We start from the raw sequence: 23095 nt of genomic DNA on the forward strand, positions 1-23095 counted from the left end.
GAAATTGTCTGTAGAAGAGGTTATCATAGTCTAAACTGAAATTGGGTGGGTCATGATGGAGAAGAAGAGACAGAGTCAAGAAATAAAGATGAAGTCTAGCAGAGCCAAGGTAAATAAGTATATTCCTGAATTCCCCCATCTGGCTTTCTTTGAGGACGGTTGATGGGTTGGTGGGTTGCTCGCTTGCTTTAAAAAAAAAAAAAAAATCTGTTTTTTTGGCTTTTGACCTTTTCTATATTTGGTGTTGGATTAATTAGAAAGGCAGTGAAGGATCATGGTGAAGTCAGGCACATCTGGCTTCGAATCCCAACTGTGCTGTTTACCAACCTTGGGAAGTTGTTTGAGCTATCTGTTCCTTAATTTCTTTGTGAAATGGAATAGTAATACCCACTTCATGGGTTACTGTGAAGATTAGATGAAAGAGTATACATAGAGCCCTTAGCATGCTGCCTGCACATAACACTCAACAAGTAAATCCAGTTAATTTGGTGGACAAAATGACACCCAGTTGAGAGGCTACTTCACTTGTCTTTCGTCCTTAATCCTGTTCGCCTGACCCTGTTCACGTAGATCTTTTTGCTTCAAAATTGAATGTCACTGCTATTTTTAGTGTCTGGAATGCAGCACGAGCAATTTGGTGCTTGACTAACCAAATGTGGTGAAAGACACTTCCTGCTAAGATGAGCAGATTTTGATGACTTTAGTGCTGATAGCTTCTGACATGGAGTGATTGCTGTGTGTCCTTCCACATTCACACACACGGGTGGAAATACAAATGACATTTTTAAAGCAAGGCATTATGGAAACAAGACAGAAGATCAAGGGATGGCTGCCGTCTTCTAGGAAATTGCAAGTCAAGTTGAGGAGAAAAGAGAATACATAGTAAGAGAAGCTCACAGCAAAACATGACAGCTCATGCACTAGCAGCTGCTGAGTGGTTCAGGCAGCAGATGCTCTAGGCGGCCAGAGGGAGGGAGCCCCTTGTGTCAGAATGACCCAAAGCTTCCGTGATAATGCCAACTGGACGTAGACACGCTTCCTCCTTCTACTCAGCAAAGCGGAGGCTCTGAGAAAAGAGAGAAGGATCTGGAAATGGTCCAGTCACTGAGTCTAGACTGTTAAAATTGACTTCAAAAATATATATTTATCTGAAGTAAGAGAAAAAAAATCGTGAGTTTTATGTTTGTTGTGACCTAAGAGAGAGGCAGGGAGGGAAACCAGTTCTACGCTGTGTCTGTGCGTGGAATTACGCACAGGAGAGATTGGTTAATTGGTGTGGAGGGGGAGGGTTAGAGCCAGGATGCAGGGTGAGGGACAGCTGGTGTAGAGGGTTCCCCCTGGGCCTCCAGTGGTGCTGGATCATCATGCAAGCGAGTTTTGTCTGCAGTTGTCGGGACAGGTGGCTAAGAGCGCTGCAGGATTCGGCTGGAACAGGCCACACCTGCTTTCCGTTGCTATCTGATGACAGTGGCCCTGGGCTGTGTGAGTTCTTGGTTCTTCACTCGGCAGTCTCTCTTTTCTGCCGGCCCCAAGCCAGGCTCACATCTGGTGACTAAATCCTCTTCATCTGTTTAGTTTGGGAGACGAAAATTGTGGCCAACCCATACCAGGACAGGTCTGCTTGACCTTTGGGGTGAGTGTGTAGAAGGAGTCGGGAGGAGGAAATGGCCCAGTGATGAGGTCAGTAATGGACAGAAAGAGAACAACTGCATCTTATTCATGGTTGTTAAATGCCTGTCCTGGTCCCCCGTCTTCTGCACCCCCCATCTCTCCACCCCCGACCTCCCAAACAGGGCACAGCCATGGAAATGCTCTTGAACTGATTTGTTGATCAGCTGTCCCGTGGCTGTTAAACTGCTTCAGATTCCAAGCCCCACAGTGGTTTTCAGACTGGAGACTCCAAAGTTTAGAGCCTGCTGGTATCCCCAAGGGAACATGTTCAAAGTGCAAAATTCCAGAGATTCTGATCCCAGAAGTCCTGCCTTGAGCCTGGGAATCTGCTTTTCAATATCCCCAGGCAAACGTTTTTCCTCCTTTCTCTCCCTTTCTTTCTTTCCTTTTTGTTTTTTAATAACCAATAAGAAATATATTTTACATTGCAATGCTGGGTGTGTATCTGGAACCAAAATTTCACAAACTAGATTTCTCCTTACTAAGGTATTTCCTATGCTCTTCCATTCCATTCTTTCAAAACAATGCTCATCAAATAAATTGACCTCATGACTCACCCATGAATCTCAGCCCGCAGCTCCCAAAACTCAGCTCTGAAAGAGCCTTTACAGGACCCTCCCAAGAACCTTTTCTTTGCCCTCTAGCTTCCTTTCATTCATTCAGCAAATGTTGATGGAGCATCGTTCTAGAGATTGGGGATCCAGCAGTGAACATAACGGACCAAAGATCCTGCTCTCCTAGAGCTTGTACCCTGTACCTAATTCTCCAGATCCCAATTTCCATGGTTTCTTAGTTACTCTTCGCACATCCCAGGGTTGAGCATAGAAATATGAGGTTGAGAGGGGTCATCGAGGACCCCAGTTTTAGTTTTTTCCTGTTTTGCTTTTTTCAGTTTTGTCTAGCCAGCCAAAAATTAAAAATAAAAAACCCAAAATACCAAGAGCTAGCATGGTCTAGTGTTTCTCTTAATGATTTGTAGGAAGAGGAAGGAAACCTCATCCCGGATGGCAGAATCTGTTTGTAGTTTCCCAGAAAGGAAGCATGAGTTGTTAATACTTAAAACAAGCTAGCAAAAGCATGAACATGAGGTGAGCCTCCACCCTTAAAAAACAAACAAACAAAAACCCCAGAAAACAGTAGATGTGAATACCTGTCTCTGCTTATCCTTCACGTATAATTGTTTATCTGTGCTTAAAGAGACAGGTGGCTTTAAGGATCAAAGACTGAGATGACTTTGGAGTTTGAATTTGCATCTGAGTATAGGTGATGTTCCAGGAAATAAACATGTCGCGTAAGGTGTGACCTATACTGCAAAGTCCTAATGCATCGAAAACTCTCCAACAAGCACTGTTTCCAGAGGACTTCAAGAGGATGGGAGGTGATGAGGTTACAGAAGTGGACAGCTGGCTTTACACCGGAGGAATAAGTGATGATACTGGTGGTCGAGGGTGGTGACTAACAAGTTTGTGAATCTGGCCAGTTTTCACCTTTCAAGGCTCCGATGTATGTTGAAGTGCTTCCGTGTCGTTGAAGACTAGAGTCCGTGGGGTTGATTCTTCTCCTTACTGTGCAGGTCTGGTGTGCAGCCTTGGAGGGTTTAGAAGAGGTGAGTGGAAGAAAGACTCGCTCTGGACTTTCTCATCCTCTCTGGGCAGACAGACCAGGCAGCAGTGTAGTCAGGAATCCAGGAAACAGATGGTCGATGTTTTGAGAATTAAATATGGGAAGTAAAATTAGATTAAGCATATCCCAAGCCTGGATACCAGCCCTGGGGGCAGCTACATGAAGACAGACGCTGCCTCTTCTGCTGGAACAGCACCCAGTTTCAGGCTGTGAAGCGCCCCTTACCCCGCCCTGTGGCCTTCACCCCTACCAGGGGCCCTAGAATCAGCGTCAGTGTGGTCCTGTGATCGGCTCCATGGAGCCCTGGGGACTTGGCTGCTTGCCGAGGCTGTGCATTTTCTCGGCCATCGCGCCTTCCATCTGCTCGCTGACCCGCTGAGAGCTCTCGGCATCTTTGTCTTACTTCCCTCTCCGCTCTCCCCTCCCTCCCAAGCCCTGATAGATTCCTTTTTCTGTAGCAAGTCAGATTTAATTCTCACCTTGTAAAAAACTTGTAGAAAATTAAGTACTCAGAATAGGAGAGAGAATCCTAGGGTAGAAAGAGGGCAGGATTTGGAGTCAGACCTGGGTTTGGATTCCCAGTCTGCCATTTGCTGATTGTGTGACCTGTCCCTTTAGTCACAGTTACATCTTCTCGTGAAGCCCCTCCCCCCCACCTCCAAGACTGACAGAGGACACTACCTGTGTCCCCGGGTTTCTGTCTTTAGCCTCATCCCCCCCCCACACCTACAGGGCCGTGCCATTCCTTTGCAGGTACTGTGCCCCGTACCACCTGGCCAGCCTTCAGACATCCTCCTCTGTGGCTCTGTGCCTTCACCTCAGGATGTGGGGTTTGGAAACAGACAGAAGAGACCCACGTTGGCCTCTTAGCTCTGCCACCTAATCGTTGATAGCGCCTTGGTGAGGTTAATTAATAACCCCACTAAGACAAGTTTCCTCATCTATAAAACGGGATACTACAACTTAGGACACGGACACATTAGAATCAGTGTGCATTAATAAATGTCTGAGACTTTTTAGGGCTCTTGGTAAATGGCAGTTTTAAACGTCAGGTTATGTTTTTGTCTATTAGTTTGTCTCCCACTGAGGCCACCAGGCAGGGACTGTGCTTACACACCCGTGCATTAGTTAGTCACCCAGGAATGTATATCGAAGTGGAGCCTTAGGCCAGCCTTGTCATTTTACAAATGAGGAAACTGGTCCTAAGAGGCCGACAGTCTTGCCTGTCTATAAAATAAAGCCAGCATTCTTCTCTTGGGTGTCAGTCATTCCTTTGTGTAATATCAGTTGAGTACTTTCTAATGTTCATCGCCAGGTTTGTCCTAGGCACCAGGTGTAGCAGTTAATCGGTTAAGGAAGGTTAACCGGTCACACAGATACAGAATTAGCACATTCACAGTTTGCGTGAAGGGGGAGTAAAAGGTATAACGCATTGAGCAATGATTTAGTGAATGCCTGTTACGTGTCAGGTATTGTGCTGGGTGCTAGATGTGCAAATCTGGGTATGGGGGCTGTGGTGGTGACCTGGGAATGCTCCTCTGAGAGAGTGACACTTAAGCTGAGGTCTGAAGGATAGCTAGGAGCTGGGCAGGTGAAGATGGACGTTGCAGTGCAAAGCCCTCCTAATTCTAGACTTAGCTTACTTGTGTGGCTTCATTGCCTGGCTTTGCTGTCCTCGGAAAACATCTGCATTCATCGCTTGCCACATTTTCCTTCTAGCATGTGAATGACTGATCTCATATTCTAATTGTTCTTGATTTCTTATGTCTTTCTAATAAAATGGGAAGCATCAAGTTCATTACTTTCTTTATTTCTCCTGCCCTACACTTCACAACTAGCTTCCCTATTTCCTTTCCTCACCATCTTTGGTAGACATTTTGGTGCCCCATCCATAGCTCCTTGAAGGTCACCATTCCCTTTTATGCCGAAGGCTTTCTCCTCCATGTAGATGACACTGTGTTTGAGGGCTTTCTCTGGGCAGAGGTGCTAGGCAGTCAACATTCCTGCCCTTTCCCAGAAGCCGCCAACCAATGACTGACAGCAGTTGGTGGATTAATGCCCCAGCACCTGTGCCCTTGGCTGGGACCACTCTGGGGCAGGTGCCATATGCTTCCCTGGAGTGCCCTGCAGATTTGAAACCCAGTTGCCCATAGCGGTAATCTGCTTATTCACATACCCAAATTGGCTTCCTGCCCTTCCATGTCTCGCCTCACTCTTTCCAGTACTTTTGAGATCACTTCCCAAATAAACTACTTTAGTTCATGTTCTCAGGATCTGCTTCTGGGGATCCCAAACTTGGGTAGAAGACAGTTTGGGGGTCTCAGTAAATCATACCAGGCAGCCCTTGTCCAAACCCTACTCCCACCGTGGGTGTTTTCACGTAGGTGAACATTCAAGCAGCATTGAAAAGAAAAGGTTACAAGAGGAAAATGTACAGATTTTATGGAGAAAGGAGAGGAGTAGAGGCAAGAAAGAGAAAGTTTGACTCTCCGCTGCTTAACCTCTTGTCATAAGTTATTTAATCTTCATAGTGAACAACTTTGCAAGATAAACCTTCTGATTCCCATTCCTACAGATGAAGAAACCGAGCCCCAGAGGGATTGAGTAACTTGCCTAAGGTTCGTAGTCTTGGAGGCAACGTAGTCGAATTCCAGTCGACGCTGTGCTCCTTCCTCAATCCAGTAGTCCTTACACTTGTGGCGGGGGTCAAGCATGTGGTGTCAGGATGGTCTGTGCAGATCATAGTAAAAATCTCAACATGTTAGGTTCGAAGTGACTAAGTGTGTGATTTTTTTGCCGAATGAAATGCCAGCATCTGATCTGTATACGCGAGAAGCAGCAGAGGTCAGGGAGTTAAGAGTTAATGGAAGAAAAACTTTTCTCCAGTTTGGGGAGCAGGACAGGAGCCCTGTTGGAGAAGCTCTGTCCACACTGACCTTGGACCAGGAGCTGTGTGGCAGTGATGGAGGTTTGTTGGAGCTACCTGCCCAGAACATGGTCCAGGCTCAGCATGGACGATCTATCTGCCTTCCTCCATCTGCCCCGAGGTTTCAGAGCCTCAGTCAGTCCTTTATTTTGTTCTCTAGAGAGGGAGGGGCAGGGGTTCATTGAGCAGCTGCATCTCTCCTCCTCATGTTTCCATAGAGGCTACTTCCCTGACCACTGCTCCACCCCCATACCCTGCGCAGCACAGCACAGCACCCTGAACCCTACTGCAGCCCATGGTGATACTTGCTTGGAATTTCCTGTTTATTTATCTGTGTCTCTGAAAGTCTGAGCAGGCCATGCCTTGTTCATCTTTGTCTGTAGAACAGATCCCAGCATATAGTACGTGTTCAATAAATATATGAATGGATGAATGTATCAGACATTGTGTCCTTAGAATACAAACACTGTTTAAAAAAATTTTAAAAATCGGGTTCTCATTCTCAAGAACCCATGGCCTTGTGGGGGCCTACACAGGTGAGTAAGCAAATAATGAAATCGTGGTTTAAAAAGCCACCTGTTCTTGGTGATGTCATGGGAGGCCGTCCATAGGAGTTGGGGCATTAATGGCCACTTGATGTTAAATTAATAGCAGTCGGGGGCGGGCACAGCATGTACAGAGGCATTGAGATGTGACGAAGGATGACTCATTCTGAGAATTCCAAGTAGCTCCAAATGGCTGGAGCATATTTCTAGATAACGAACCTAGAAAAATAAGTGGGGCACTGCCAGAAAGCTTTGAATTTCATGCTAAGCAGTATAGACTTTAGGCTGAATATTCAAGGGACACCACTGAAGGGTCTCATTGAGGGACGGGCATGGACGTTTTCAAAAGATTGCCCAGGAATAGGAGAAAAGAGTCGGACTGCCATGTTTATCAGTCTCCTCCATGCTCTCTCCAGCTCTCCATCGTGTTCTCCGCAGAGCCTGGTGTAATGTCCGTGTTCAGTAAATACTGACACCTTTTAAATGGGGAGGTGGGAGTGTTAGGGTTCTCCAGTGACACTGAACAAATAGGAGATATAGGGAGATTTATTAATAAGGGATTGGCTTGCGCAGTCCTGGAAGCTGAAAAGTCCCAAGATCTTCAGTCCCAAAGACCTGAGACCCCGCAGAGCAGATGGTACAAGTTTCAATCCAGGTCTGAAGGCAGGAGGAGACCCAGGTCCCAGCTCAGAGACAGGAGAGAGAGACAGTTCTCCGTTCACCAGCCTTTTGGTCTAACCTGGCCTTGGATTGGATGAGGCAAGCCCACAACTGGGGAAGGCAATCTGCTTTTCCCAGTCCATTGATCAAATGTTCATCTCATCCTGAAACACCCTCACAGAGACACCCAGAATAGTGTTCAACCAAAATATCTGGGCACCCCCTGACCCAGTCAAGTTGATACTAAAATTAACCATCACAGAGAGGAGAGGATAGCACTAGAATTGGTGTAGCAGATGGATTGGAGGTAGAGAGAGACTGAGAAGGCAAGTTATTGAACTCATCTAACCACTCTAATCTAAATCACTCAGTATTTCTTTGGTGCACACTTATTTCCTTCTAGGCCATTGTCATGTTAACCCGATCTTGTGGGTTAATCTGTACATTCATATGTGAGAGTTTAATACTTGTTGAATACCTGTTTAGAGTTTGCTTTTATAAGACTAAGAAAACTGGTTTTCCTGCATCCACCTTTTTCTCCCTCCAGTTTATTCTGCACACAGCAGCCAGAGTGATCCTTTTAAAACCTCCGTGAGATACCGTCATTCCTGTGCTCAGAACCCCCTTCAGAGTCAAAGCTGAGGCTCCTCAAGTCCTGCCTGACCCGGCCCCCCCTTACCCCTCTGACCTCTTCCATCATTCCCACAACTTGCTCACTCTGTTCTACACTGGCCTCCTTGCTGTTCCTTAAAACAGACATGCTGTTCCTGCACCTCAAACACACCCCAGAGACTCACAAGGCTGGCCCCCTCTCTGTTCAGCCTTTGCTCAGTGATCACCGGCTCGGTAAGGTCTTCCCTGGCCACTGTGCTCAGACTTTGAAAACTGGCCCCCGTATTCCCCATCCTGTCCTCTATCCCACGTAAGTTTTCTGCATAGCACTAATCAATTTTAACATATCATGTACTTTTTAACATATTGAACAATTTTTAGCGTATCATCTAATATCATGTGATCGTTTCCTCCTGCCGGAATGTAAGTTCCATGAAAAAGTATTCTGTCTGTCTTGTTTTCTGCTTTCGCTCCAACACCTGAAACGATCCCTGGTGTCAGAGTTAAGTGCTCAGTACGTATTTGTTGAATTAATAGATGAGAACACCTTTTTGATATTGCACTTTTAGGTACATTGACTTCTGAGTGCTTTCTGTAAACCTGAAAGAAGAGGGAGGAAGGTTCGTTTTGCCTTTTAAATAAGGTCACTACTTGATAAATCCACCACTGAATCCACTTCAGAGAGAAGTGAGGCGTTCCTTAGCAACCAAAAGCATCGTGATGTCTTAGACATTGCTGTCTGAGATCTGAGCGGCGTGGGACTTGCTGTGAACCACTGTTAGTATCGTTCTTGCCTAAGACTGGCTGGTGGGCACTGAAGAGAAGAATGTTATGAAAAGTATTCTTTTTTTTTTTTTTTTTGCGGTATGTGGGCCTCTCACTGTTGTGGCCTCTCCTGTTGCGGAGCACAGGCTCTGGACGTGCAGGCTCAGCGGCCATGGCTCACGGGCCCAGCTGCTCCGCGGTATGTGGGATCTTCCCGGACCGGGACACGAACCCGTGTCCCCTGCATCGGCAGGCGGACTCTCAACCACTGTGCCACCGGGGAAGCCCATGAAAAGTATTCTTGGTATTCTCTTTTCTCCTTTGCTGAAAAAGTATGGTACCCACTTCAGGGTACATAGACAGTGGGTAAACAGAAAAACATTTGTGAGGATGAGGAATTCAGTTAACATTAAATTCCCCTGTTTAAGCAACGTGTTGTATATGCTTGAAGTGCATGAAAAGGCTCAGTAGACTTGATAGGGCAAAAGAATGGTGATGGGAAGACACTTTTTCTTTTTTTTCCCCCTCAAAGGTGTTTCATGGGACTCCCTTCCAGACGAGCTGCTCTTAGGAATCTTCTCCTGTCTGTGCCTCCCTGAACTTCTGAAAGTCTCCAGTGTTTGTAAGAGATGGTATCATCTAGCGTAAGTATTTTTCACCCCTTCTGCTATATGTGGATGAGGAGAAAAGAAGGGTTATTTATTTATTCATTTGGGTCTGGTGAAACTGAAAACCAAGAAAAATATAGCAGCACAAAGCAAACTAGGTATCTTCTCCCTTTCATTAAAATCAGTGTCTTATTTCAGAGTGAAGGGAGGGAGCTACCGGAAGTGACTTACCCCATTTCTGAAAACCTCCTTTCCCTGTATTCAGTGTAGCCCGTGTTTATTGGGCAACGTACTGAGAGTGAGGGGAGTGATGGGCGTGCGCGAAGGCATAGCTGCTGCCCACCCACTGGCTGGGCTGGGCAGGGCAGTGAGTGCAGTGAGAGAGAACTCGAGGCTCTGGCATTAGACCTGAGTGGAAAGCCAGCCTCTGCCACTTAGGCTTTGGGGGAACCTGAGCGAGGTTCTTGACACTTCTGAGCTTCAGTCCCCCCCCGTATATTAAATGGGGGTGACGGTACCTTCAGGACAGCGCCGCTGTGAGGATGCGGTATAAAGATGCCAGGGCAGTGCTCAGCTCATAGAAACGTTCAGCGCGTGGCAGCCGACAGTTGTTGGGGTTTTTGTTGGTTCAGGGGCAGCACTTTTCAAGTGTGGACGGTGAGCTGCACAGGGGGAGTCTTGGTGAGCTGGGATGGCAGTGACGGGCCAGAAGCGGGGAGGAAATGACTGCCTTTCCATCTTCACCTTTTCTCCTACCCATTAACCTCTGGCCATGCTTCGCTTTGTGCTTAAAGGCCATCTGTCTCTCCTCTCCCTCCACACATCTAGGACTCTCGTTGTGAGACAGCAGGAGCCCCTACCCTTCCTATTCACGGGTGTGCTGGAAATAAGACACTCTAGGTATTTACAGGAGTGGGCTATAGTCGTCCCTTGGTATCCTTTGGGTATTGGTTCCAGGACTTCCTGTGGATACCAAAATCCACAGATGCTCAAGTCCCTTATATAAAATGGCGTAGGACAGTCTGTCTCTGTATCCGGGGATGTGTGGTTGCTTGAATCCGCGAATGCAGAACCTGTGGATAGGGAGGGCTGACTGTATCTGCTTAGAAGAGCCACAGAGAGGTCTGCACACCTGGAATACTGGAGCAGGTAAATGGTGGTTGACTTTCACTTATCCCCACCCAAGTGACCCCATCTTGATTTTCTTTTTCTGCCAGCTGTCTTCTCCATGCAGAGTCTATTAATCCTCATTTCAACTGTCATAAAATTTATAACTGACATTTATTAGGCACTTGTTATATGCCAGGCACTGCAGTCCTGCCTTCTTAATAATGGAGGTTGAATAACATGTTGACAATTTGTGTAGAATTATTTCGAAGCTCTAGCCAGTGGTCTGCAAGCAGTATTAAAAAGTAAAATTCTTGTAGATATTTAAAATGTCTCCTCATGGGCTTGATCTCACGTTTTTGTTAAATTGAATTAATCTCTGGGTATTAAAGCTTTATCGTGTTGTTTCGTACATTTTGGCACCTCGTTTTTGCTTCAGAAACACTATCTAAAATCTAAATATTTTTACCTTTTTCCTTCCCATTAGTTCATATGTATATACCTATATTTTTGTGCATATATATATATATATTTTAAGCTTTTAAGGTATTGTAAAACAGAGCTGAACTATGACTTTTTCCTAATAGATGTCTGATAACTATGTCTCATAATAGAGTTGTAAAAACTTCTTTTAGGTACATTTACACGTTCGTTAGGGTAATAGAGGTAGCCTGTTCATGCTTCACAAAAATGGCAAGTGGGATCATTTGGGCCGTTTTGAACCTATCTACTCGTTCGATAATCAGTTGAGTGATTTGAACAATCATTTTTCAAGTTATCGAATTGATTTGAATCCTGCAATTGTATTCTCTGGCTCTAGATCATTGCATTGCACCTGATGGCACTGAACCAGCTAAATTGGAAATCCATATAAAGAGGAAGATAAAAGCTTATGCGTGATAGGACCAAGAGCTATTCAATAATGCCTTAAAAATATCATAGGTAATTGTGTAGTCAAAAACAAAGATGCCTTTGGAATTTGCTTCAAGGCAATTTAGTGGCCGTGTCCTCACGTTAGTAACGGTGTCGAGGGCCTCCAGTAACCAGTGTCCCGGCTTACCAAACACAGCACCTCCTCTTTCCCAGGTTTGACGAGTCTCTCTGGCAGACTTTAGACCTCACGGGCAGAAACCTCCACCCAGATGTGGTTGGTCGGCTGCTGTCTCGAGGGGTGGTTGCCTTCCGCTGCCCACGATCGTTTATGGACCAACCGTTTGTTGAACGTTTCAGGTAAGAAAGGAAAATTCCTGGAAAATCTTGGGATGGAAAACAGATCAAAATGTCTTTTTTCCTATATTCAGCTGTAGGCCCTATGACAGGTTACGTGTGCATAATGGAGAGTTAGTTGCATATCTTGCCGCGTAGCCTTTGTGTTGAAACGTGGCACAGGTTTCAGTGACATCATTCCCATTTTAACGCAGGGTTGCTCTTGGGCTCTTCCCAGGGTCTTAGATGTACTTGGGGTCCTCAGTAGATGGGTGTCCGGAGTCCCATGAGGCAGGAGCCAAGCAGAGCCCTCACCAACAGATGCAAGGCAGCCTAGCTATTTCCCCACTGCCCATTTCTGATCAAGAAAAAATGTGAGGCATCCTTTCAGGCTTTGTTACTCTTGAGTTTCTGATCCTATTGTGGACAAATTTGCATCCAGAAAAAAAAGGCCCTCTTTTGGTGTGACTTTTTTTTTTTTTTTTTTTTTTGGCGGTACGCGGGCCTCTCACTGTCGTGGCCCCTCCCACTACGGAGCACAGGCTCCGGACGCGCAGGCTCAGCGGCCATGGCTCACGGGCCCAGCCGCTCCGCGGCATGTGGGGTCTTCGCAGACCGGGGCACGAACCCGTGTCCCTTGCATCGGCAGGCAGACTCTCAGCCACTGAGCCACCAGGGAAGCCCGGCATAACCTTTTTGTCATCCACATCCAGCTCCTTCTCACGGTGCCCATTAATTAATTTTCTACGTGGGACTGTATTGGCACAACACCTGGACTTGGCAAAAATGCTTTTGAATTTTAAAACAAACGAGTGTGGAAATTAGCTAGTAGCAACTTATTTTATGACCAAAACTATAGCTAATATTTGAAATGAGTATTTAGGGTCTTGTCTGTGATGGACTGCCCAGGTGGGGAGGAGAAGGGTCGGTCGGATGTGATCTGGATTTGCTGGTGTGAGCCACCTTGTGGAACCTCTTTTTATTCCTTCTGTGTTCAGCCCTTTTCGTGTACAGCACATGGACCTGTCGAACTCGGTGATCGATGTGTCTACCCTCCACGGCCTTCTGTCTCACTGCTCCAAGTTGCAGAATCTCAGTCTAGAAGGCCTACAGCTTTCGGATCCCATTGTCAAGTGAGTGGCAGCCAGGAGCGTGTCACAAAGGCAGTTGTTTTGTTACTTTTGTTTCCTGAGTGTACCTGGGGTGTCCTGTCCATATCCAGATGGACTCAGAAAATATCCAGTGCAGTGTTCCAGCTTCCGCAAAACTTTCCAGGACTCACCTAGGCAACCAAAGTTTGCATGCTAACTATATTGCCAGGGCTCGTGCTAGGTTCTAGACATACAGGGATGAATCAAGGCATGGTCCCTCCCTCATTCATGGGAGAAACAAGTAATTACAGTGCTGTGTGTTTGTTAGGTGCGTTGGCGAATGTGTGGCAACACATAGAGACCTAATTAAATTTCGAGAAGGCAGCCTTCTCAGAGGAAGTGACTCTTAAGCTGAGTATTGAAAATACGTAGGTAGGAGTTCTCCGCATGATATGGGGAAGGAAGCAGTCTGGTTGGGTCTAAACTCTGAAGTGGTCGGGAGTTGCTGGAGCGTGGGGCTCAGTGAGGGAGGTGACAGGTGAGGGTGGTCAGGGACCAGATCATAGTGGAGTGGGCCCCTGCCACGCTGGAAGAAGTCTGGATTCCGTTGTGCGCTGTGAAGAGAGAAGTGTGGTGAAGAGAGGAGAGTGGTTCTAAGGATGGAAGGAACATGTCAGAGTTGAATTTTAGAAAATTAACTCACTGGGCATCTCAGAGGTTCAGTCAGACATAAAAGAAACTAGATTAGTTAAGATACTATTATATTCATTCAGGTAAGAAATGATGACGCCCAATAGGAAAAAAATAGAATAATGATAATAATAGCAGCTAGCATTTATTGAGCACGTACTATGTGCCAGATACTTGATTCTTTAGAGGTATTCTGATTTAATCCTCACAGCAACCCCATGAAATATGTTCTTATTGTTCCCTTTTTACAGATGTGGAAACTGAGGAACAGAGAGGCTGAATAACTTGTCCAAAGTCACACAGTTAGTAGGTGGCAGAACCAAGATTTGAACCTGGCAATATAGTATGATTCCAGAACTCTCATTCTTAATCACTATTTCACTAACATGAGGCATTTGGGAATGTAGAGGAGAGGGCAAGATTGAAAGAACCTAGTGACTTTATAAGTAGAAGTTTACCAATTGTGGGTGAAATGGAAAAATGTTTATTTCATTGCTGGGTTTTTGTTTTGTATTTTTTTTTTTAAAGTACATTGATCCGTGTTTGTTGTGGACTGACTCTCTGTGCCAGGCACTGTTAAGGCCTTTATTACATTATAGCATTTAATTTTAACAACCCTACCAAAAGAGGTACTGATCTTGCCATTTCACAGATGATAATAAACTAAGGCAAAACGTCCTGCTTGGTGTCATCAGATAGTAAGATGTGAATTTAAACTCACTTCTGACTCAGAGGCCTGTGTGCTTTTGACTGTCTCACTTAGCCTCATGCTTGTTGACTGAGTGAGTGTCTTGTTGGTGTTCTTATGACTTTGTCTTCTTTCTCCAGCAATCTTGCTCAGAACACAAATTTGGTGCGATTAAACCTTTCTGGGTGTTCTGGATTCTCTGAATCTGCCCTGAAGACTTTGCTGAGCAGCTGTTGCAGGTAGGAGAGATTTGAGATTTTGATTATAGAACTGTTGTTTCACATCAGGATAGAATCAAGGAACATTTTTAAGCTATACCTAACTCTCCAAGCTCTTGATTTGGATAATGCAATGCCTTTTGCCCTCCAAACTTTCCATCCAAACTCAGAAGCCAAATCGATTAAGTTTCCAAAGGATACTTGTGTAGTGATCCCTTTTTTTTCTGTGACTATTAAAATACAGAAAATGTAGTAGTGTGTTTATTAACAATATGTACAAACAGTATCTGTTTATACCTGACTTTACGGTCAGGCGTTTTTCCCTATAGTATCTGTAGACCTAACTTAACAGTTTGGATTAAATTTGTTATTGCAAAATACACCATGAATTTGGGTGATTCCATTAAAAACATCTTTTATATTATGTAGTAATATCAGTATATAAATAAGGTTACAGAGTTATAGAAATTAATAAGTGAGGGGGGACATGGTTCACAGAATACCCAGTACTGTGTGTGTGTCTGTGTCTGTGTCCTTTTTACTATCTCTTGGTCTCTGTGCTAATAGCATTGTACTTATTTCTACTTAATGATCTGTTGAAAGTAGATTGCCTTTGGCTAAGAATGTTATCAATGACATAAAATGGTAGCCCTACATTTTCTCAGCAGTGCCAGGATTGGGATGTATAGTTTAATGGTTGGACTCTTTCTCTGAAGCCCTCATTTGCTCAGTGAGCAGAGGCCCAATAAGGTAAAGTGGATTTTTGTAATGTCGGCATCTCTTTATTAGGAATCCCCAGTACCATCCAACAGTTTTTTAAAGCATCTCGGGCGCTTGCTCATACTGTGTAGTTGTTTGCTAACAACCCGGGTGATTGAGAAAGAAAGCATAGAGACTAGAATTTTTCCATCTAGTCCTGCAATGAGGTTTGAGCAGGAGAGGAGAGCGCTTCCCTCCTCTTCCAGAAGGGGGCAGCATTCACTAGGCCCTTGGCTCACATCCCCTGGCAAGTTTCTGGAACACACTGGAACAAGATGGGAGAAAGCAGTTTCAGGTGAGCGAATGTAGCTGCTTAGAGGAGCAGGGGTTCTGTGCAGAAAATGGTAAGGAATCGACGGCTTTGTATATTCTTGGTTTGCAGCTTTAGGTGGTGCTATGTCGAGAACTCATTCTGGGTAACGGTTTCATGCTTTCCTTATCACCCCTCTTGTGTGCAGATTGGATGAACTGAACCTCTCCTGGTGCTATGAATTCACTGAAAAGCATGTGCAGGTGGCTGTCGCACACGTGTCAGAGACTGTCACCCAGCTGAATCTCAGCGGGTACCGAAAGAATCTGCAGAGATCGGGTAAGACCTGCCGGGCTGCCGGCCCCTTAACCACAGCAGCCACGACAATAACAGCAGGTTTGATTTCTCGAGCATCTCCTAGGCGTGGTCCTCCATAAGTTGTCTCATTTAATCCAGCGCATGTGTTCCTATTCCTATTTTTCAGATGAGGTAGCAGCTGGCTGATCAGAAGGGTCAGGTAAATGCCAACAGCTAGTGGGTAGCAGGGTTGGAATCCAGAATCTGAAAGTGGAAACCTTTATCCTTTAAAGCAATTTATGTTTAAGCAGAAGAAGTTCTTTTCATTAACTAAATTGTTAGCTAAAACCCCAACATAAAAATCGATCTGTGCAGCGTTTGATCAGTATTAAGCTGTGGTTCTCAACTGGGGATAATTTTGCCTGCAAGGGGACATTTGGCGAAGTCTGGAGACATTTTTGACTCTCACGGCTGCAGGGGTGTTACTGGCATCTGGTGGGTAGAAGCCAGGAATGCTGGTGAACAAGGCACAGGACAGCAGAATAACACACCAAAAAGAATCTGGTCCTAAATGTCAGTAGCGCCAAGGTTGAAAACCCTGTTTATAAACCCTCTTTCATATTTATAACTAACTCCTCTCAATTCAGTCTAAGAAGGCAATGAGGTTTTTTAGACAAACACAGACTTTTGAAATCAGGGGTGACGTGTGACAAAGTCTTCATAAGCCTGAACGTTCAGTTATGCTTTGTCTTATTTGTCTAATATTGACAGAATCTTAATTTGCAAAGATAAGTTTTTGCAAATGGCAAGGTCTTTTTTTTATTAAAGTGTAATTGATATATAATATATGTTACAGGTATACAACAGAGTGATTCACAATTTTTAAAGGTTATACTACTTTTATAGTTATTATAAAATATTGGCTATATTCCCCATGTTGTACAATATATCCTTGTAGCTTATTTTATACCTAACAGTTTGTACCTCTTCATCCCCTACCCCTGTATTGCCCCTCGTCCCTTCTTCTCCCCACTGGCCACCACTAGTTTGTTCTCTATATCTGTGAGTCTGCCCCTTTTTTGTTATATTAACTAGTTTGTTGTATTTTTTAGATTCCTCATATAAGTGATAGCATACAGTAGTTATCTCTCTGTCTGGCTTATTTCACTTAGCATTTTCACAGTTCCCTTCGTGATCTTGGGCTGTGGGATGCACAAAGCCTAGTTAAGCCAGCCACACACCTCAGCCCTACCCTCGTGTCTTGATGGTGGTGTCAGTTCATCTGAGTATAAGTGTTTTTATTTATTATAGTTTTTAATATACTTAAAAAGATTTGAACCAAACATTTGCAGAATGTGTCTAACAGAAAAATGTTCTGTTCTACATTTTTTCCCTTTAAACACAATTTTAAGTCTGGTTATAGTATTATATAGTCATTCTCAAATATACCCAAAACATGTAAAAACACAAAAACAAATCAATAATCCCGCTAACATTTTGCCAGTCTTTTTTCCTGTTAAAAAGTGTTTTTTTTAATGGGACATGGTGTATGGAATTCTTTGTAACATGTTTTTATTTCAGGTAACCCCATTTTAGTCGCTACACAAATGTCATTTTCAGTGGCTGTGTGATATTCCATCAAATATATTTGTGTTGATTCATTCATAACTTATTCAGTTGATCTCCTTGTAATGAATGTTTAGAATCTTTGCAGTTTTTCCCTTCTTTTTTTTTTGCGGTACGCGGGCCTCTCAGTGTTGTGGCCTCTCCCGTTGCGGAGCACAGGCTCCGGATGCGCAGGCTCAGCGGCCATGGCTCACGGGCCCAGCCGCTCCGCGGCATGTGGGATCTTCCCGGACCGGGGTACGAACCTGTGTCCCCTGCATCGGCAGGCGGACTCTCAACCACTGCGCCACCAGGGAAGCCCAGTTTTTCCCTTTTATAAACAACTTTGGTACGGACAGAAGTGAACCTTTGAGTGCATTTCTAAGTGGAATTGCCAGCTCAGGGATTAGGTTCCGTTCTCAAGTTTTGGATAGTTATTGCCAAGTTGCCTTGCAAGGATTTTAAACTCCCACCAGTGAGCATCCTCTTCACAGTGAATCCCACCCCTGGTTCTTCCCTCTTCATCCCCAAGAGAAGACAGTGCCCTTTGTACATTTCTGCCCATATCTGAATTTCCCACTTCTTTATTGAGAGTTTTTCTGTAATGAACCAAGGTTCTGGGTGCAAGGTCGAGAACCTCTGCTGTAGGCAGACTGCTGTAAACTGTGTCCAAGTTTGGCTTAAAACCCTTTTCTTTGTTCCTCCGAAAAAGAACAAATCGCCTTTTTACTGAGTTTTGGCAGGAATAATAGGTGGTAAAATCCTGCTTGCTAGACACATTCAGGGCAAGGACACAGATGCGGAGTAGAAGTTGAGGTGTTAGTTTCCTTAATTATACAGTGGGAGTCAAAGATTTTTAAATGGATGTCTTTAGCAGTGGCGCACACTATTTCATTGTTTAGATGGTAATACAGATTTTGTATTTTAGCTCCAAGCCTGGTGCCAGACCTCCTGGGGTCAAGTACCCACTCTGCCATTTACTGGGGAGCCTTGAGCAAGTCGCTTAACCTTTCTGTTCCTCCATTTCTCATCAATAAAATGGAGATAACAGAACCCGCCTCTTAGAGTAAGGAATAAATGGGTTAATACGTGTACAGGATGTTGAATTATTCTTGGCACATAATGAGAGATCAGTAACGGTTGCCTGTTGATTTTTTTTTTTTTTTTGTGGTACGCGGGCCTCTCACTGTTGTGGCCTCTCCCGTTGCGGAGCACAGGCTCCAGACGCGCAGGCTCAGCGGCCGTGGCTCACGGGCCCAGCCGCTCCGCGGCATGTGGGATCTTCCCGGACCAGGGCACGAACCCGTGTCCCCTGCATCGGCAGGCGGACTCTCAACCACTGCGCCACCAGGGAAGCCCGCCTGTTAATGTTTTCATTCTCTACCCAGATGAGCACTGAATGAGGTTTGGAGGACCTAGCTTTTGGTCTTGGATTTACTTGGACTTCTCTAGCTAGAATTGTCTCTCTTTTAAAATGACAGGTTAGATTAGGTGGTTTCTAAGATCCCTTCTAACTCAAGTGAAATGAAGGAGACAGTGAAGAGGAATCTTGGCGGGGACTGCTGTTTACTAACTCTTCCCACCGAGGGACGACCGCGGCTTCAGCAAGGGCTGGAGACAGAGACTGCCCAGTTTTATCCCCCAAGGTTTCGTTCTTTCCCAGGTGGTGGCAAAATAAGATTGTATCTGGTTGTGGATTTTGTGGGTGGCTGGCTGGCTGGCGAGGTGATGGGTCACTTAAAATTGTGCTGTGCACTTCTTTAGTTTTTAGTGACTAATGAGGCAAATTTATTCCAATTTATTGAGCCCCTATAATGCATAAAGCCCTGTTCAGACTTGGGAGGCGTGGCCTTGAACAGAACAGAGAAAGTCATCCTTGTGAAGCTTCCATTCTGGTGGGGAAGGCAGACAATCAACAAGGAATTAAATGTGATAAAAGGAGGTGAAAATGCAAGGAGGAAGAATTTAAAGCACAGTGCTTAGGTGGAGTGTGGCGGGTAGGGGGCTCTTTTCAGATGGAATGGTCAAAGAGAAGCCCTCCCTGAGGAAGTGACACTTGAGCACAGACCTGAAGGAGTGAAGGAGTGAGCCGTGTAGATATGTAAGCAAAGAACATTCTAGAACTAAGAACCAACAAGTGCCTTTGGAGGAAAGTCACACATGCTACTTTGTAATCAGAAAATGAATCAATAAATGTTATTTATTTTTTAAAATAGACAAACTTTATTAATGTGTGAGGTTTTTTCCTCTTGGTTTGGGAGCCAGTGAGGGGGGAGGCAAGGAGGACCGTGGTAGGAGCTGAGATAGCTGGGGCATGCTCTCTAAGCCAGGGCAAAAGCTCTGTTTCCATTTTTTTTCCTGAGTAAGATGGGAAGCCATTGGAGTGTTTTGAGCAGGAGTGAAATGATCTGACTCACCTTTGAAGTCTCCTTCTGGTGCTGTGCTGGGAAAAGGCTGCTGGAGACTAGGGTGGTAACATTTGAGGAAGTAAGAAGTGATCCGATTTCAGACACAGTTTGAAAGCCGACCTAACAGGATTTGGTAACAGATTGCATGTGGGATATGAGGAAACAGTCAAGTACGACTCCCAGGGTTTTGGCTACAGCAACTGGATTGGTGAAGTTCCCACTTACTAAGATGGGGAAGACTTTAGGGAAGGAGCAGATTGAGAGGAGAAATCAAGCGTTTGGTTTTAGGCATAAATTTGAGATGCTTATCACATAGCCCAGTGGGCGTGTTGGCTGTGTTGAAAATGCAAGTCTAGGATTCAGGGGAGGGGATGGGACTGAAGATGTAGCTGTGAGAAGGGAAAAAAAAAAAAAACCCTCAAACATCAATAAAATTTGTCTATTTTTCAAAGTAAATAACACTGATTCATTTTCTGATTACAAAGTACTGCATGTGACTTTCTTCCAAATTCTGAAAAGTTATCTCTGATCCTACCATCATTGGTGACTGTAGTTTAACATTTGGATTATTTTCTTCCAGCCTTCCAACCCCCAACCCCCTTTCTTTCTGTGTGTGTTTGTGTGTAAATACGAGTTTGTGTGTTTTAACTAAATTGAGATTATAATGCATTTTATATATTTTGTTTTGTTTTCACTATACAACATATCCTGAGTATTTTTTCATGTCACAAAATGTTATTAAAAAGCTTTTTAATAGCTGCTATTAGCATTGTGCTCCATAGATTGGATGAAGGTTAACCTATTAAAGTAATCAGGGGAGGGGCTTTTGTAACTGTCACTACAATGAATATCTTAATGCATATCTCTAATTATTTTTCTAAAAGTGGAATTACTGACCCAAAGAGCTAAATGTGTAATACCCTGAACACTTTTTTTTTAAAAAGATCAGTTCACTCAAAAAAAAAATCAGGTCTTCTGAAAGGCTGCATAAAATTAAATATCCACTTTTAGTATATGGGGGGACCTGCTTTATGATAGTTCATCAATTCTGGGCATTATAATAGGATTTGTTTTTCATTTGATGGCAGAAAAGCAATAATTTTATTTTGCATTTCTTGCTCCATTTTTATTATGTCTATATTTTGGAAAGTATCTGTTTATGTTCTTTGCCCATTTTTTTTTAATACTCTTTATATAATAAGACCACTAACTCTGTTGGAAACATTTATTCTCAGTTTTCTGATACCTCTTTAATTCTGCTTGTGTTCTGTTTTGCTTTAACATGGTAGAGTTTTTAAAAATGTATGTAGCAGGGGACTTCCCTCGTGGTCCAGTGGTTAAGACTCTGCGCTTCCAATGCAGGGGGCCAGGTTCGATCCCTGGTCAGGGAACCAAGATCCCACACGCTGCAGCTAAGCCCGCGCGCTGCAACTACTGAGCCTGCGTGCTGTAGAGCCTGCACGCCGCAACTAGAGGAGCCCACATGCCTCCATGAAGACCCAGCACAACCAAAATAAATAAATAAAAATTAAAAAAAAATTTATGTAGTAAATTGTCAGTGTTCCCTTTATGTTTAGAAACTCCTTACCTATCCCAAGATGCAATGAATAATTATTCATTTTTGCATTTGGAAGTTTTTAACATGTAGAATTTATTTGGATATTTTATTTGAGCTGGAGAAGTAAATTTTTTCCAGTTGTGGTAGCCATATTATTTTTTAATAATCCATGATCTCCTCCACTGATTTTGAGTGGTACCTTTATGATATGTTGTTTGTTTATATATATTGTGCTGTTTGGTTTTGCTTCTTGCTATTGTGAATAGGACTTGTTTTTCCCTATTTCCAGCCAGCTATTGCTGGCACACAGACAAGCTAAGGAGTTTGTTTTCCAGTCATTTTACACAGTTAGTCCTCTTACTGTATATTTCCAGTAGTTTTTCAGATGATTCTCTTGGATTTGCCAGGTAGAAAGTCTTATATGCCAAGATGATAATTTTGCTTTTTGTCTCTAATAGTGAGTGACTCTAATTGCACCATTCTGAATTTCCAGCACAATGTGAAATGAAGTATTGACAGCAGGGATCCTTGTCTGATTCCTCATGTGATAGTGACCATCATTTTTTTTCTAGATGTCTCTACCTTAGTTGGAAGATGTCCCAGTCTTGTCCACCTAGACTTAAGGTATGTTTTTATTGAAGACAAAAAATTTTTTTAAGAATGAAAATTCATGATTCCTCACTGAATGAAGAAAGGATCTTAATATGTTGAATTGAAGGAACTAAGCGATAAGACTATTCCTGTCTTCTCCATCTGGTATTGATGGCTAGATTTTGAATTTTTCCTTCTGTTACAGCGATAGTGTCATGCTGAAAAGTGACTGCTTTCCGGAATTTTTCCAGCTCAACTACCTCCAACACCTATCACTCAGTCGGTGCTATGACATAATACCTGAAACTTTACTGTAAGTAGTTTTGTTTTCTAAAGCAAGCAGAGGGCAGGGACCAAAAGAGATGTCCCTTGGTGGTAAAATCCATTATTAACAGCAGATGTTTAAAACTTACTTAAACATCAAATTAGTGTACCACACACTGGTTAGGAAAGACTAGCAAAATAGAAAAACCAACGCAAAATTTTTTGCTTAAAATGTCTAGTAAAGTTGAGTGGATTGAGGTAGTTTACTAAACATTTATTTAGCTATGAGCGAGTTTAAATATTAGAATACTGTACTACTACTTGTGGAGAACTTACAAAAGCGGGAGAAGATAGCCTTTACTCCCAGGAAGCTCAGATTATATGACGGGGTAGGCAGACCCAGCGTGTGTGCGTGTGTGCGTGCGTGCATGTGTGTGTGTGTGTTTCCGAAACTTTTCAAGTCTACTAGAGTTGATTCCAAAAACCTTCATCTGAGCTTAGAGGAAAAATTCTGTAATCTTCTAGTGGCATCTGTCCTGGATGGTCAAGGAATGGAAAAAATAAACAATTTAAGTAGTAAGTATTGTAAGAGTGATTGATGCTCTCTTTGAAAAGGGGGGAGATTGAGATCCAGAAGAGTAAAGTAACTTACCCAAAGCTGAATAGTGAGTTACTGGCTAAGCTGGGTCTGCATTCCAGGTCTCCTGGACACGTGCAAAGTAGTCTGTATCTAATCTGGTAGCTGTTACAGGGATTAATTTTGTACCTGCTCAGCTACTTCCACAAAATCAAGGCAGTGCCAACAAAAACAGAATTGGGTCCATCTTCCTTTTAAGAAGTGCTATATCCAAGTCATCCTGGAAATAACATCATCTCTGTAGTTTTAAGAAGTTTTCCTATATTTCAAAGGGCTGGAAAATTCTTCCTTGGTTCAAATATAACTGTATAGCAGT

At 43.8% G+C, this 23095-nt stretch overlaps 1 protein-coding gene across 1 annotated transcript in view; it reads left to right on the forward strand.

The window, feature by feature from the left end:
• SKP2 (S-phase kinase associated protein 2) overlaps positions 1-23095 on the forward strand; it is a 32357-nt gene that overhangs the window by 2464 nt on the left and 6798 nt on the right. Inside the window, exons 3-9 of the mRNA XM_060146022.1 lie at positions 9335-9446; positions 11604-11747; positions 12722-12856; positions 14333-14431; positions 15628-15758; positions 21860-21911; positions 22084-22191. Of these exons, the coding sequence (XP_060002005.1) occupies positions 9335-9446; positions 11604-11747; positions 12722-12856; positions 14333-14431; positions 15628-15758; positions 21860-21911; positions 22084-22191 (781 nt within the window). The remainder of the gene's footprint in view (positions 1-9334; positions 9447-11603; positions 11748-12721; positions 12857-14332; positions 14432-15627; positions 15759-21859; positions 21912-22083; positions 22192-23095) is intronic.

Source organism: Lagenorhynchus albirostris, chromosome 3 (genome assembly GCF_949774975.1).
Source record: "Lagenorhynchus albirostris chromosome 3, mLagAlb1.1, whole genome shotgun sequence".
In the NCBI taxonomy this organism is placed as follows: domain Eukaryota; kingdom Metazoa; phylum Chordata; class Mammalia; order Artiodactyla; family Delphinidae; genus Lagenorhynchus; species Lagenorhynchus albirostris.